Source organism: Phycodurus eques, chromosome 5 (genome assembly GCF_024500275.1).
Source record: "Phycodurus eques isolate BA_2022a chromosome 5, UOR_Pequ_1.1, whole genome shotgun sequence".
NCBI lineage: Eukaryota > Metazoa > Chordata > Actinopteri > Syngnathiformes > Syngnathidae > Phycodurus > Phycodurus eques.
The window spans coordinates 28,127,239-28,144,005 of record NC_084529.1 but is presented as its reverse complement, the minus strand read 5'-3'; the positions used below and the strand labels follow the sequence as shown (position 1 = coordinate 28,144,005).

Sequence of the window (16,767 nt, the reverse complement as noted above, 5' to 3'; positions counted from 1 at the left end):
ACTGCACACCATACTACACTTTACGGTAAGGCTTGAGCGCCATTTGCACTTACTGCCATCTATCGGCTACAGGCAGTACTACTCGCCAGGTTTGCCGTGAGAAGTGATCAAAGGTGGTCAAGTGGACACCTGCTTCCAACTCCGTGGAGGTATGTCATTATTTCACCATTTTTCCTACCTGTCTCAAATGGTATACGTTATTATACAGTCAGTATCTTTAGAATTTAAATAATTTTCATGTTTTTCACAACATAGGCTATTCAGCATGCTTTGCTCCCATTTATTTGCCTTTTTTTTTTTTAGGAATATCAAGTAGTACTGTGTTCGCAACACTGGTTTGTTTCAGCTAGCTTGGTTAGCTAGCGTCACACTGGCTACAAGAATGACAGCTGTTTGATTATGAGGCTGGAATAGGACTGTCTTTTACGTTTTGTACACGTGAAACCATCTACATTGAAGTTCTTTTGTCAGAGCTGACATGTAATCGTCATCAAGTCTGCCCATCTAAGTTTTAAACCTTTTTCCCTCCACTTCCCCTTTCTGTGAGAAAACAGCACACCTTAAAAACATGACTAAGTTGTAACGTTTATTTACGCTTTGCCCTGCCCGTTGACTACTTTAGAAAAAACATCTACATACGCTGGAATTCATCTTATCTCTTGTGTTAGGAGGAAGTTGTGAATGCTTCATAGATCATCTCCAAGAGTGCTATCAGTAGCCACTGTCTAAATGTTTATTTTTATGGATATGGCAACATCATTGTTTGGAGAGGCTTCTCATGTCGTCACATTCATCCTGTTTCTGCCTTTTGAATTTAAAATGCGTCCATCATCGCTAGAATAAATCACTTATGGGAAGAGTTGTCGAAAGTGTGACAGATTTAAAATGTGTAATAGTAAGTAATATATCATCGTGGGAAAATATTTGCTAGCAATTGTGGTAGTCGCACCATTCAAATGAGTACAAACAGTGTATTTGCATCTCCTCACCCTCCTCTTCAAGTACTGTACACACGAACTCACATGACTCCATCCTGTTCTTTATTTTATACACATCCTGGGGCTAGGTTAATTTATTGGGTGTCACTTCTCCTCCAAGCTGTACCTTTTTGCCATGGGAAAGGTATAAACGGTTACCTTGGATTCCTGTAATCGGCCCTATAGTGTGCATTAGTATAGATTGTACTTTAAAGGACAGAAATGCACCCCTAACACCCTGTTTCTGAAAGAGTCCTATCATCACTTTTAGCCGAACCTTGCTTAAAATTTTTTATTCTGTATGTAAGTCATGTTTCCTATGCAGACATAATTGAAGTCAAGTTTGACAGAGCAGCTGAAGATAATGCGTACGGTCCCAACAGAGTTTGTTGTTCTTGTTTGACAAGGGAGGACCTGTGAGCCGACTTGTCACAGAACCTTCCAGCAAAAAGTAAGTAAAAATGTCAGTGTAAATACTAAGATGTCTACTTTTGTATTCATTCATTTGTCTGTCCCAGCAAAGCTACAGTATGTCTAAGTGGCTGAATGATGGGGAGGTGCTGGAAGGTCAAGGCAGCGGCGAGGCTGTACCTGTAAGCCCGCGACCTCAGAGCATGTCAGCAGGGAGCCCCAGACTGGCCAGGGGCCGCAGCCCTCTAAGCTCGCCCACCCCTAGAAAGGCAACAGCAAGCCCGCAGGCAGCAACCATGGGGAAGGCCAAGCAGCTGTTTGTGTTGTGTGACAAAGAGGGGAAAGGCTTCATCACGAAACGGGACATGCAGGTGGGCTGATAGTTTGGCAGAATGTAAGTTCACTCCTCGCCTTTAATGTTCATATCATTTCCTCAGAGGCTACAGATGGAGTTGCCTCTGTCGCCCGAACAGCTGGAGACCGTATTTGAGAGTTTGGACCGCGAGAGCAATGGGTTCCTTACACCACTTGAGTTCAGCAATGGACTTGGTGCGCATACTGTAATATTTTAGCAGAACAGTTATGTGGGAATCTCTCTAGCAAACAACTGTCTTTCTGGTGCAGGAGAGCTGATGGGGCATAACGACACGACTGAGCAGAGCCAAGAGCTTCCAGGCAAAGACATAGACCAGGTGGATTGGTCGGAGGATGCTGCTACAATAAGACTTACTGACATTCTGAATGAGCTTGGCGCTGATAAACTTTCTGACAGGTGGGAACGCCACTGCTAGAACAAAATATCTGAGCATTCAGAGTGCACATGCAACCACACCATCCATGTTTTGCCATCTATGGTTCGACTCCTTTTACTGAAATGTTAGTTTTTTGCAATGGTATTGTTTCAGTATTGGTATTTTATACAGGTATAGTGTCAAAGTCAAGAATTTTAGTATTCTGACAAAGCACAGCAAAGCAAATTTATTTATATAGCACATTTCAAGCACAAGTTAACTCAATGTGCTTTACATGATTAAAAGCATTTACAAAAAAAGCTTATAAACATTTAAAACAAAGTGAGAGAAAAAAATATGTAAATAAAAGTACAATTAAAACTGTGTTTTTTTAACAACATTTAAAAGTGGAAATGCTCTAAAAAGCCTGAGGAAAAAATAGGAGTCTTTAACCTGGACTTTAAAACATTCACACTTGGGGCTGACGTCACTTCTTTTGGCAACCTATTCCTTTTGTGTGCAGCATAATAACTAAATGCTTCTTCGCCTTGTTTGCTTTGGTCTCTGTGCTCCACTATTTGACCTGAGTCTGTCGATCTCAGAGCCCGACTGGGTTTATATTCCATTAGCATTTCTTTCATGTATTCAGGACCTAAACCATTTAGTGATTTATAGACCAGTAGCAGAACTTTAAAATCTATTCTAAAGCTGACTGGGAGCCAGTGTAAAGACTTTAGAATTGGAGTAATATGCTCAGACCTCTTTGTTATGGTCAGAACCCAAGCTGCAGTATTGTGAATGAGCTGCAGCTGTTTAATGATCTTTTGGGGGAGTCCAGTCAGAAGACCATTACAATAGTCAAGTCTACTTGAGTCAAAAGCATGGATGAGCTTCTTTTGGTCTGCTTGGCACATGCAAGCCGTCTCTGCATATGTTCTGAAGATGGTAGAAGGCAGTTTTAATAAGTGATTTGATATGACTGCTGAAAGTCAGGTCGGAATCTATCAGTACACCAAGGTTTCTGACTTGGTCTTTGGTTTTCAAAGAGAGTGACTAACAGCAATCCTCTTTTCTTTATTGTCAAAACAATTGTCTCAGTTTTGTAGTGGTAAACCACTACAAAACTGAGAATTGAAGAAAATTTTGGCTCATCTAGTTTTTTATGTTTTACAAAGTGACACAACACCTCAATTGAGTTGTAGTCATCTGGATACACTGCTAGATATACTGTAACTGTGTGTCATCTGCATAGTTGTGATAGTCAAAATTAAAGTTCTGAAGAATTTGACCCAAGTGTAGAATATACAGGCTGAAGAGGAGGGGTCCAAGAACTGACCCTTGAGGGACCCCATAGGGCATTGCCATTCGATGAGATTGAACACTTCCAATGGTTAAAAAATAACTCCTTTCCTCCAGGCAAGACCAGAATTGACACCTTTCCCGAGTCAGTATTCAACCTTATGTCATTTAGCACTTTAATAAAAGCAGATTCTGTACTGTGATAAGGTCGAAAACCAGATTGAAATTTGTCAAAAAGTCCATTTAAATTCAATAAATTGCTGAGTTAATTAAAAAATAACTTCCTCAACAATCTTGACTATGAAAGTAAGATTTGAGATGGGTCTATAGCTTGCTAACATGGAAGCGTTCAGCATTCTATTTTTTTAGAAGAGGCTAAATGGCAGCTACTTTAAGAGCTTTAGGAAACTCGCCTGACTGAAGTGAGCAATTGATAGATTTTACAATAGCTTTGAAAAGGTCAGAGGGTATTGAGTCAAGACAGCTCGTTGACAGTTTCAGCTGCTGAACTGTTTTCTCTACAGTTTTTTTTTTTGGTCAACTGTATCAAATTCTGACATGGTAATGGAGTTTTTCCTGGGTGCCTTCAGATGTAGTATCATTTAATCATTTTGCTGATTTGTGCTGATATTTAACCTGATGGATTGTATTGTATTGTATAACACTATTGTGAAGTGTCACTTTGTTTTGCTGTTGTGTGTCAGTCAGCAGGAGCTTTGTACTTTTTGGTGTGAGCTGCAGAGAGAGCGGCCAGAGCTGCTCAGGCTCCTGGAAGGCATCCTGCTCCACGCTGTCACACATCTGGGGGACTCCATCAGAGAGAGAGACAGCCTGGAACAAGCTTTGCGCAGGTATTGCACAAACACATCCGCTCACATTCTGCTTAGTGGGCTTAAACAGTGAGGTGATTTTTAAAATTTCCTTCAAATGTTTTGCACTTTAGACGGGAGAGTGAACACGATCAAGTTGTTCAGTCTATGTACGAAGAAATGGAAAACCAAGTCCGAGAGGAACGAGAGAAACGCCTGGCTAAGGTACAGATCATTGGGTGCTCTGTAAGTGTGCGTCAAAACGCTGACTGTGAATTCAAAGCAAACACAAACAGCTTAGCAGTATTAATTTAAACCATTGACAATGCAAACTTAAGGAAAAATAAAAGTAACAAAAGGCGACGTGACAAAAGGTCAGCGCGACTAATCTAACTAGGATAATTCACATAACAAACAAAAAGAGGTGGACATAGTACAATGGAAGGAAGACAGTCGGTACCAACTAAAACACAAACCCAAATAACCTACACAAGGCAAAGTACAAGAAACAGAAAATCACAGTAGCACTTCTAGGCAAACGTCTGATGAAAAATAACTAGTGGCGGGATGAGCAGAACAAGGAACAAGCACAAAAGTAACACAATGCTGTGGCAACGGTGATAAGCAAAAACAATAACTCAGCATCTTCCATTTATTTCTGCTGCGTCTAAATACCCTACTAATGATAACCACCAACAGGTGCAACCCAGTAGACTACGCCCACAAACACGCTCCATGGAGACTGTAACAGAAAGGGGGGACAGCAACAAAACAGGATGGTGACATGTTCATTCTTCCAGCATTATTTTCACCAATTAAATATTTTTTTGATGGAATACAGGAGAGCATCAGACAGAAGCAGAAAGGAATACAGGTTGAGGAAGAGTTGAAGATGCGGGACCAAGAGTTGGAGATAACCTTGAGCAAACAGAAAGAGGTCCGTACTGATGGTCCTGCTGATATTCCAGCTAATAAAATGGTCGCCAGCATAACGGGGGAGTCAACAGAACTTCTCTTTGCATGAAGCTGGAGAGCAAAATGCAGCAGCTCATCTGTGAGCAGGCTAACATCAAGGAACAGAACCAGGAGCTGCGCAGCCTCAACGTCCAGCTTCAGGAGCAGGCAGAGAGTAGTAGGATGCAGCTGCAGGCTGCTATGTTTCAGCTGGCACAGCTACAGCTCAGCGCTGCACAGGAGCAAGCGGCCAGACAGCAGTAAGATTCAGGCTCCCTTTGTTTTTTGGGTAGATTTATTACACCATCGTATGTTAAAAATTACATTTGAATAAATATATTTTTGGCATACTAAGATAGATAGATATATTTTGCTAAAACTGAAGAGCAGAATCAGTGCATTTATTTGTTGGTAGTGTTAAGAAATACAGAAAACGTGGTTTTCCTACACAGATCACAGGACATAAAATACATTTTCTAGAATGTACAGTATATATTGTTTATACAATATTCTTGCATGTATGAATCAGGCATCCTCTTATACGTTTTAATAATCCATTTCTTGTTCCACCACAGAAATATGATCAAAGTGTCAAGAAACATGCAGAAAGAGAAGGATAGTCTCCTGCGACAACTCGGCTTGTTGAGGTAAGTCAACTGCAAAGTAATAAAAGGTAAAAGAAATTAGACTGACACTCAACACACGGTACTTTAAGTACACTTTGCACATTCAAATGTGATCGGATCCAAGAGTTGGCTTTAAAATTCTGTCTTGCATGTTTAATATTGCTCACTTGACAAGTGTCCTCATTAAAGGCCAGTTCATGCTGTCCGCTTTGGCTTCCGGAGGGTGTGCATTGGTCCATGTGACATTAATATCTTCATCTGCCCCTATGCGTGAGGATACTTCTACTATGCCTCTCATTTCTTGCACCAGTCTCCTGAGTTGCCCGCCCCTTCTCCTATTTATGTTCAGTGGTTGCACATTGTATCTTCATTTGACTTTTTTCTCCTCTTCGTGCAAATGCAAGCGACATTGGAACTGTTTCTTTTCGCTTCCGTGAGGTTGCCATTTGGATTAAATGTGCATGCGTAGGACGGGGGAGCGTGGATTCATGCGGAAGCGTGGAACAATGTTTTGAAAATGATTGATTACTTCTAAACACTGCCATATCACCAGCCATGAGGGTGTGCACACTTGTGGAAGCACATTATTTTACGGTGCCCCTTGAACATATTTATATTTTTTTCAATTAAACTGTAGAGGTTATACGTCACATTAATGGTGGAAAAAGTTTTGAAATTATTTATCTTGGTGTCATTTTTCATATTGCAAAAACCTGGCTTTTCAACAGGGGTGTGTATACTTTTTATATCCACTGTAAATAAGAACAGCGTGCCAAACCTTGTTCTCTGCAGGGACATGAATAAAAGGCTGCGGGATGAGAAAGATGCCCAGCTGACCAAGAATAGGGTTAGTCATCCATCTCAGCTCCTTCCTCCTCTGCCGCTAACCTATGACCTCAATGAAGACTTTTACAATGCGTGGACACAGCACAATTATCCGCCCTAAGCTAAGTGTGGGGACAGCATCTTGGAACCCTCCCGCCCCTTGACCATCATACCATACGACAGCTTGTTACCTTTTGAACTCAGTCAGCATCTTGCCTGCATAAGGGACTGACGGCTTGTGTTGAAAAGACATTTATTCTGCGTTATGGAAGGCTATTCTGCCAAACAACATTCCTTCTGTTATATTTGACAAAAGGCTATGTATATTAGTAATCACTCCATTGAAATGCCACCTGTTTGACATCATGTACCAATTACAGTTCAGCAAGTGTTACATGTGTAATGCTTACTTGCACAGCAGAATAAATGTCTACTGAGCACTGAGTTCCATTTTTTTTAAGTTGATGTTTGTTGATGGTGTTAACTAACACTAATAATGACTTTCCACTAAACCCCTTTCAGAGTCCAAATATGGAAGAAACTTTGCAGAAGACAGGGTCAGTTGTAGGGCACTACTTTCTCCAAGAGAAGCCAGTGAAAAGGTTTGTGCGAGCAAGTCTACATGCATCCACTGTCTTTGCGGCCCATGGAGGCAGAAGTAACTAATTGTGTGTACCTGCTGATCACCACTGAAGACGGCTGACCTCGTACGATGAGCAGGAACAGGACACAGAGAAAATAGCAATAGATTCAAAGACATCATGTAGAGTCAGGTGTGAGAGAGTTGGGCAGGTAGGGAAGATGCTGTACTTCATTCACAAATACAGAATTCACTGCAGCAGAGAGTCAAACTCCTTCCCTTACAACAAAAACATAAAGGCTGATTTAATTGTATGTGACCTTTTTAGAGCAGACTTATGAGTCCTCCTCAGCACGTGTTCAAGTTGGTCTTCCTTGGTAGCTCAGGGGTGGGGAAGAGCGCCTTCATCCAGCACTACTGCACAGGACATTTCTGCAGCCCTAGGAGCGAAACTGCTGGTAAGCTTTTATCAGATTTGTACAGCCTATAACCTCGCTTAGTTTATGAGCTTGCTAGGCGTTGCTAGGTGTTGATTTCCAGATGAAGATCATCTCTATGGGCTCTACCTCCATCACCCTCCAACTGTGGGACACTGCCGGTCAGGAAAGGTAAGTCCTTCGCCTCTTTAGCCTGCTGCTACTCCGCATGTGACATCCTTCAGCCTTTCACGTTTGCAGGTTTCGCTGTATCACCGAACAGTACTACCGCAAGGCCGACGCCATCCTGGTAGTGTATGACATCACTTGGTCGGCCTCATTCACCGCTGCGAGAGAGTGGATAGACTCTGTGGAGGTGACCTGGTGGATGCTAAGTCGGCAGTATTTTGCCATTAGTGTTTGGGTTATTACAGAGCCACCACACAATGAATTGTGGCACACCCAGTTTGATAAATTTGTCCGAAAGTTATTTATGAATAAAAACATATCTTTTGTTTATTTATCTGTGTCAGCACATATAGTAACAGCTAGAACAATTAAATGCTCTTCCATTAGATGGCAGAATGTTCAATAAACCAGTGGTGTTTCCAGTATCAAAAGGTGGAAAATAAATTTTGTGTATTGAAGTCGTGACGACACATACCAGGAGTGTGTCGTGGTTGTCGTGACATCGTACCTGGCCAAGTCAGCACAAAACAAAAGTCCCCTCAAATGTGGCCATATAACGTGCCCCCACACAGATGAAATGACAGAGGAATATATTAAAATATTTAAACAAACTTGTAAATGAAAATAATAAAAAAATAATAATAAGATATTTCTCAAGTGGTGATGGGACTTACCTCCCACATGGACATCAAGATAAAAAAATGGGAAAATGAAAGGACCCATCTTGATGAGGGCAGTGTAACAATTATTGGAATAGTTATTAAGTATTGGCCAAACACAACACACAAAATTTATGTTCCACCTTTTGATACTGGGGGCCGCATTAAAAGAACGTCAGGTTATCATTTAACCGACTTTATGTAATTATAATAAAAAAATAACAAATACAAAATATTGACGTGCTTAACTGACCATGTTACACGCATTCAACAGAATGAGTCAATTATTATTTGTTCAATTAAACAAGCCCTAATTTCACATTGAGAAAGTCTATATTTGTGAGTCAATTGAGATGAGATTATCATTATTTCAGTATTCATACTCTGTGACAGGGTTTGTTTGGTGGTTTGCGCAATGTGTAACATAAACCGGAATGTGTCCTAGGAGAAGATGTGCGATGGTGCGATGCTCATGCTGCTCGGAAACAAGTTGGACCTGGCTGACAGTCGCTGCAGGAAAGTCGCAGAGAGAGATGGACAGAAGTTGGCAGAGGTGAGGTCCAATTCATTGTTCAAAAGCTTTCTTTTTCAACTAAAAAAAAAAATACATTAATATAATCTGTCTAACTCTGGTCCATGCAGCAGCACCGGGCCTCGTTTTATGAATGCAGTGCCAAAACTGGAGCGAACATGGAGGCGCTGATGACTCATCTGGCTGAGTATGAACTCTGTTTTTAAGATGCTTTGATTTCGGTTGCGGTTATGTTTCATTTTACTTGCTTATGATGTTTCTTTCAAAATGGTTTCATCACAGTGAAATTGTTTGCCTCACACAGAGGCCCACTGGCCATGTGCATTCAAAAGAGAACCATTACAAAAGTTCTATTATTTCATCCTGCTCAATTTCACATCATTAGAGCATTTTTGATTTAACAATATGTGTATTATTTGAGTTATAGTATGCAGCGGTGTAGAATTGGACCGTTTACCTCATTCAAATAATGAGAGGGGTAAAATATTAGTAACACCTCTCAGTATGATGTTGTATAGTTATACACAACAATGAAACTTACCACTTGTACTGGATCACTGAGAAGCTGTTAAGTGTGCGTTACCTTTTCTTTATTTTAGGAAGTTAATTGCCCAGCTTGATCGACAAAGTGAAGACACACTTTCCCTGACAGAGTATGCTGCACAAAGAAGCTGTTGTATGTAATCGCAAAAAGACAAATGTATGAAAACGGGTTACAACTACCAGGGTTCAGCTGCTACCAGTTCTAATGATGAGACAGTTTTTGGGGTTGAGTTAAAGGTTCAAATCACACCCAACAACGGGACCGTCACGTCCAGAGGTTAGTTTTTCTTCCTGTGACTGTAGTAACACACTGTATAGTCTTCTGTTTACTGAAAGTCATGGTTACTGTAAAGTTTATATGCTTTTAGAATGCTTTGATTCATTCAAATATAATTGTTTTGTTGAACCCACTTGTCACAGTGTTTATCAGTATTTGCTGAAGGTTCCCTTCAGGCTCCACACTCACTTGTGTGTGGGAAAGGACAGTGGGGGGCAGCCATGCACTTTTTAAAGTGTTTGCTTGAGCTAGCAGCTCCAATTGGAGCTACAGTAAGACACTCACACAAGTGCTGCAGACAACCTCCACAGACAGAAGCAAATCAGCAGCGGGCTGAGTGGGATCTTGAAAGACGTTGCCACAGAAATTAACATTTTGAATCAGGTAGGACAGTTTTGGCCTCACTTGAAAGCAGGATCACTTTTTCCATGATACCATAGTTAAAAATAACTGTGTAGGAGAATGTTTTGCGAGACCGCCACTCACACGTGCACTTGCTCTTAAAGTAGGAAGCGCACATATTTATTTGTTTTTGTTTGGAGGGTTACCACTTATGATGTGTTAAGTTATTAATTGTATATGATTATTTGTCTTAAAATATCAAATTGTTCAATCTGAACAGTTAATTTAGGCTTCAGCTCCATTGCGCTACAGTGTATTTATTGCTGCATGTCATGCGACACAAGCTGTAAAGAATAGTCACCCACCACATATTTGATTTCATCAGTGAGCTGCTGCTGCTCAGTCTATGCAAGATTGGGGAAGTTCTTCACATTTACTCAAGGGAGAATATCGTCAACATACATGTACCGTATTGCACCTGTAACGTATATATTGGAGCACCGTTGTTCGATTTTCATTCCACTTGCACGACGGGCATGGACGTACAGCGCTTCTCACAATATTAGCTTAAACTATATCCAATCAAATCTTCCACACACAAAAAAAGCAAAAAATTGCACTTTTTCATTGGACCAATTTTTATCCAATTCGACAGCTAATGCTGTCGCAAACATTTTTGAAGTTATTTTTGGTCCTGTGGTGTTGGAAAACCTTACACACACAGATCTGGTGCCCATGAGGGCCTGACCCACAAATAGCCAAATAAAATTAAAACATTTAAAAAAATGCACTTTTTACTTTTCTAGTGGTTCAATTTTCAGCCAATTTGACAGAAAGGACATTCTATTTTTATCTGATTCGAAAGGTACAAGGCTGTTGCCAAATCTAAAGTCTTGAAGTTATATCACAATCAATCTAATGTAGCCCTAATATGCTCTGATGCAAATTTGTTTGAGGCCATGTCACACTGTGCGACTTGGTCCATTAATTTTTCTCTTTGTTTTCTTTCTTTTCTTTTTTTTTTTTTTTTCAGAATGGAAACTCGGAGGGAAAACAACAACACCTGTGGGACAATTTGTCTAAAGTATCTTCTCTTTATAATTAACATTCTTTTTTGGGTAAGTTAAAAAAGCAGTGTCAACAAAACAAATGATACACTTTCAGTCAGTGCATATTTTTATGATGCAGATATAATAATGGTATAGTGGAAGGAAAAAGTATGTGAAACCTTTTGGAATTTCTTAACTTTCTGCATAAATTGGTCGTAAATTGTGGTCTGATCTTCATCTAAATGACAAGAATAAACAAATAGTCTGCTTAAACTACTACCCCAATTCCAATGAAGTTGGGTTAAACATAAATAAAAACAGAATACAATGATTTGCAAATCATGTTCAACCTATATTTAATTGAGTACACTACAAAGACAAGATATTTAATGTTCAAATAGATAAACTTTATTGTTTTTAGCAAATAATCATTAACTTAGAATTTTATGGCTGCAACACGTTCCAAAAAAGCTGGGACAGGGTCATGTTTACCACTGTGTTACATCTCTTTTTCTTTTAACTTCTTCTTCTTCTCCTCCTTACGGCTTGTCAATTTAGGGGTCGCCACAGTGCGTCATCCTTTTCCATGTAAGCCTATCTCCCGCATCCTCCTCTCGAACGCCAACTGCCCTCATGTCTTCCCTCACGACATCCATCAACCTTCTCTTTGGTCATCCTCTAGCTCTCTTGCCTGGCACCTCCATCCTCGTCATCCTTCTACCAATATACTCACTATTTCTCCTCTGGACGTGTCCAAACCATTGAAGTCTCCTCTCTCTTACTTTGTCTCAAAAACATCGAACCATGGCTGTCTCTCTGATGAGCTCATTCCCTTCCTCCACCTGTTCCAACCTGCTTGGACCCGTTTCTTCACTTCCTGACCACACTCACCATTGCGCTGGACGGTTGACCCCAAGTATTTAAAGTCCTCCACCCTTGCTATCTCTTCTCCCTGTAACCTCACTCTTCCCTAACAACAAAATGTGATCAGAAGAAGAAAATGTGTTTTGGAGTGGCATAGTCAAGTCCTGACCTCATTCTAATTGAGCTGTTCACAGCAGACATCCCAGGAATCTTGCTGGACCGTAACAGTTTTGTAACGAGGAATGGTCCAAAATTCATCCTGATGTTTGTGCACGTCTGATCAGCAACTAGAGGAAACGTTTGGTTGAGGTCATTCCTGGTAAAGTTGGTTCAACCAGTCATTAATTCTAAGGGTTTTCTTCTCTGTCCTGTGAATGTTTTTTTCAACAAAAATACGGAAAACAAAAAAATTGTGTGGTATGAGTTTAAGAATTTTCTTCATGTGCTTTGGATGAAGATCAGACTACCGTACATTTTATGACTAATTTATGCAGAAATGTAAGAAATTCCCAAGGGTTGATGTTCACATAATTTGTCCTCCCACTGTACAGTGAATATGCCGTGTGTTATTTGTTTTAATGTATACTTAGCTATGCTAAATATTTGACAATTATAAGAATGATTCAATCAGAGATGTAGGAGAATCTCTACAGAAGATGTGCTCATTTGAATTGTTTGTGTTTCATGCACATCTATTTACTTGTAGACTAACCCAAAGTAGAAGTCATTAAATTTCTAAGTGTATATAAGTGTGTGTGGCATGTTTTCTCAGCTGGCAGGGGGTGCCATGCTGGCCGTGGGTGTGTGGACTCTGGTGGAGAAGATCGACTACATCAGTCTGCTGAACTCCAGCTTCTACACCGCGTCCGCTTACATCCTGATCGCCGCCGGGGCCGTTGTGATCATCATTGGCATCATTGGATGCTGCGTCTCTCTGAGGGAGATGAAAAGTCTTCTGATTGTGGTGAGGCAAAAGAATGTTTATTTCGTCAAGTTAAAGAAGACAAGGAAAGTCCTGTTAAAGATTCTATTTTACACACACACTGATCTGGGGGTGCTGAAAGTTAATTCTGGGTGACCTCGTCTGCTTGCAGCTCACTGTTGAAGGCCCACAGTAAGTGTAGCTGCAGTACGACGGGCCGGGTCACGTGGCGTGTCTTGAAGAGTTTACATTTAGAGTGCGGCTAATGTCAGAGGAATGAGGAGCATCACAAACGTTCCGCATGCAGCAGACGTGCAGACACAGATACGTGTTGTGTAAATAGAGAAGCTCCAGTCAACAAACCCACTGACCGTATTACTATGACAACATACGAACAACTTGTTCTGTAGCTTTGAAAGATTTGACATGTGAATATCTGCATAACTGCTTGTGAAGCTGAGAGCTACATCTTTGGTACTAATTAATGTGAAGGTCTATCAGTTTGATACACTTCTAAAATGACAAATGTGCTCGAATTGCCTTGATTTAACAAGGTGGGGGGCAGATAAATCTCAATATGTAGCACTGCAGGTTTATACATTTTCAAATAATCATTTCTACAACAAAATCACGACTTGTCATCGGTGAGCTATTTTTAGAACAGCTACCCATGTGGTCCTTGCCTGTGGGCACCATGTTGGTGGTCCCTGTCTTAGGCAAATGCAATTAAATAGGATTTATTTCAAATAAAAAAAATAAAAATTCCCACAACATATTAAAACAAATATAAATTCTAAAACTTTTTTTTTTTTTTTTTGAGCCAGGTCCATAGCTTGATTTCCAGGTGGTGGATTTTTATTGATCACGCCAACTGGTAATTAATTTAATACTTTGCGAAAGAGTCTTCGTTTCCAATGACCGCTTCAAAGACTCGTTTGAGCATATTTTAACACATAAAACCCCTTTTCACTGCCAAGTTGATGTACGTTTGAAAGCTTGTTTGATTTCAGGAGAAATAATGCAAATCGCAGAAGGAAAACAAACACAAAAAAAAGTTGTTTTGAATAATGTCATTGTCATTTGCTTTTTCTGTAAGCAAAAGGGAAAAATCGATTAAAATCGGAAAACAGATTTTAAAGCCATCGCTCAACCCTGCAAATATGATTGAGAGTTGTCGTTCTTTTTTTATTTTAAATCTCTTTCAGTATTTGGTCCTGTTGCTCTGTGTTTTTCTGCTGGAAATCGTTGCCGGGGTCTTGACATATATTACCTACCAAGAGGTAAACTGTTTTACCCCCAATTTGTTTGTTTGTTTGTGTGTTTCAAGTGCTGCGGGCCCCTTTAAATCGCACTCCAGCATGTTTTTAAATGCCTCTAAAAGTTGAACAGATCCTGTTTTTCTTCATGCATGTTTCGTAATTGTTTTCCTCCTTCTGGTCATTTGTGTTTCTTATTGGGAGGGTTTTAACACAAAAGTGTGAGATTGACTGTTTAAATACCGGTAGTACCTGTGTGTACACATCTCACATCTTCCTTCGTTCTTTCCCCTTTTCTCGCTCCAGTGTTTCCCTTTCTGCCACCAGGTAATCTGCTGCCATATTATTCATTTTACAGGGGCATCTCAGTAAATTCAAATATCAGAGAATACTCAAATGAATTCACTAGTTCAGTTATAAAAGTTATACATTAAAGATTGACTACACACAGAGTGCAATATTTCATTATTTTATTTTTCATCTTGAGAAATTGCGATATTAAATGAGAAACAAAATGATTTTAAATTCGGTAGAAATTGGCCTTCTGACAAGTGGTTTTCCTGTTTTTGCATCTGTTTAATATACTGTATGAATGTTACTGTTTGAGTTAAGCTGCTGAAATACTGTCAATGAACTGTTGTATGATATTCTACCATAATTTGAGTTGCACCTGTATATCAACACGCTTTGTTGCAGGTTGATATGAAATTAATGTTTTCAACTCGAGATTAAATCATTTTAAAACAATTCTGAACAACACGAAGTCAAGACATACAGTATGTGGTCCGTTTTTAATTTTATAGGCTGTACGGTAGAATAGAAAAGTTTGTTGTTCACGAGTGCTAATTGTCCGGCTTGTGTTTCACAGCCGGATGAGGAGCTGAGGCAAAATCTCAAGGTGACCATGCAGCAGAAATACCAACAAGCTGGGGAGGAAAGCGTCACACATGCTGTGGACAAGCTCCATCAGGAGGTGTGGACGTCCAATACTTTCTGTACATACTGACTGAGTCTAGTTGAAATGCGATGCACGTGTGTGTGTGTTCTTCACGTTCAGTTCCAGTGCTGCGGCAGTAACAGCTCCTCGGACTGGAAAGACAGTGTCTGGATCCAGGCCGCACAGGACCAGCAACTTGTTCCCGACAGCTGCTGTAAAACTCCCAGCAGCCTCTGCGGCCTCAGAGACCATCCCTCTAATGTCTACAAGGTGGAGGTGGGTACGCATGTTCCATTGATATCAGCTGACATACAGTATTAACGACGTTCTAAAATTGTTGTTGCTGTGCTGCCAGGGAGGCTGCGTTGTGAAATTGGAGGAGTTTATTCTCAGTCAGCTGTATATTGTGGGTGCACTGGGCATTGGGATTGCATTTTTACAGGTGAAGTCCCTTACAAGTAAATATTTTGACAAATGTGTCCATGTAAAGTGTGGAACTAACACTTTCTTTGTATCTTTTATTTCAGCTATTTGGGATGATCTTTACTTGCTGCCTTCATCAAAATCTGAAAGATGAGCCATACTGATGATGTATTTTTTTAGTGTCATTACCTCATGAGCGCTTGGAGACTTAAGTGCCTTCAATTGACAAGTTTGGACTTTTAAATTGTACACGCTTGAGCCACTTTTATGCTGCTGGGCAGCACTTCACTGCAAAATGTTGTCTTCCTTTTTATGTGGAGGATAATGCAGAAAAATGCTAGCTTCATGTGGTTTTATGTTATTTACATCGACTGCACTGCTGTTTTTGGTGTGTCACATGGTTTAAAGAAATGCACGCTCAATATAATAATAAAAATAAAAATAATTGTGTTCGCGTGATTGCCAATAAAAAGGCATTTTATTATTTCTATGTATTGTTGACAATGCATTTTAGTGAGAATGTCATACAACCCGGCAGACGTTTGAGGGATTTGATTTTTGTTTAATCAAACTGCTAAACTTTTTTTGTTTTTGCAACTATTGACTCATTTTGAATGAGATGCCTACAACACGTTCCAAAAAAGCTGACACTGTATGTTTACCACTGTGTTACATCACTTCTCCTTTTAACAACATAATAAGTGTCTGGGAACTGAGACCACTCATTGTTGAAGCTTTATAAGTGGAATTATTTCCCATCCTATATTTGATGTACAACTTCAGTTGCTCAACAGTCCAGGGTCTCCGTTATCATATTTTGTGCTTCATAATGCAACGCAATTTTCATTGGGAGACAGGTGTGGACTGCTGGCAGGTCAGTCTACTACTCACACTCTTTTAAGTACAATGCCATGCTGTTGTAACACGTGCAGAATGTATCTCGGCATTGTCTTACTGAAATAAGCAGGGACGTCCCTGAAAAAGACGTTGCTTGGATGGCAGCAAATGTTTCTCCAAAACTTGTATGTACCTTTCGGCATTAATGGTGCCTTCACAGATGTGGAAGTTACCCATGCCATGGGCACTAACACGCCCCATACCATAACAGGTGCTGTCTTTTGAACTTTATGAAAGTTCATGAAATAA

General features: G+C 40.2%; 1 protein-coding gene across 7 annotated transcripts; it reads left to right on the top strand.

The window, feature by feature from the left end:
• Positions 1 to 62: 62 nt before the first annotated feature.
• Positions 63 to 16,191, top strand: LOC133402372 (CD151 antigen-like). Of its 7 annotated transcripts, none has more exons than XM_061675973.1 (26): positions 63 to 149; positions 1,286 to 1,428; positions 1,496 to 1,759; positions 1,826 to 1,937; positions 2,013 to 2,160; positions 4,123 to 4,269; positions 4,362 to 4,452; positions 5,069 to 5,164; positions 5,254 to 5,441; positions 5,757 to 5,828; positions 6,600 to 6,654; positions 7,155 to 7,234; positions 7,328 to 7,424; positions 7,541 to 7,670; positions 7,739 to 7,820; positions 7,890 to 8,004; positions 8,922 to 9,029; positions 9,119 to 9,195; positions 11,204 to 11,288; positions 12,856 to 13,047; positions 14,211 to 14,285; positions 14,568 to 14,588; positions 15,130 to 15,234; positions 15,319 to 15,474; positions 15,554 to 15,640; positions 15,726 to 16,191. In XM_061675973.1, the coding sequence occupies exons 3-26, from the start codon at positions 1,508 to 1,510 to the stop codon at positions 15,783 to 15,785; spliced, it is 2,631 nt and encodes an 876-aa protein (XP_061531957.1). In that variant the 5' UTR covers positions 63 to 149; positions 1,286 to 1,428; positions 1,496 to 1,507; the 3' UTR covers positions 15,786 to 16,191. The 7 variants fall into 7 exon arrangements, with proteins under 7 accessions (XP_061531957.1, XP_061531960.1, XP_061531959.1 ...); XM_061675974.1 differs by having other exon boundaries at positions 88 to 149; positions 1,385 to 1,428; XM_061675975.1 differs by lacking the exon at positions 1,286 to 1,428 and having other exon boundaries at positions 77 to 149.
• Positions 16,192 to 16,767: the final 576 nt, after the last annotated feature.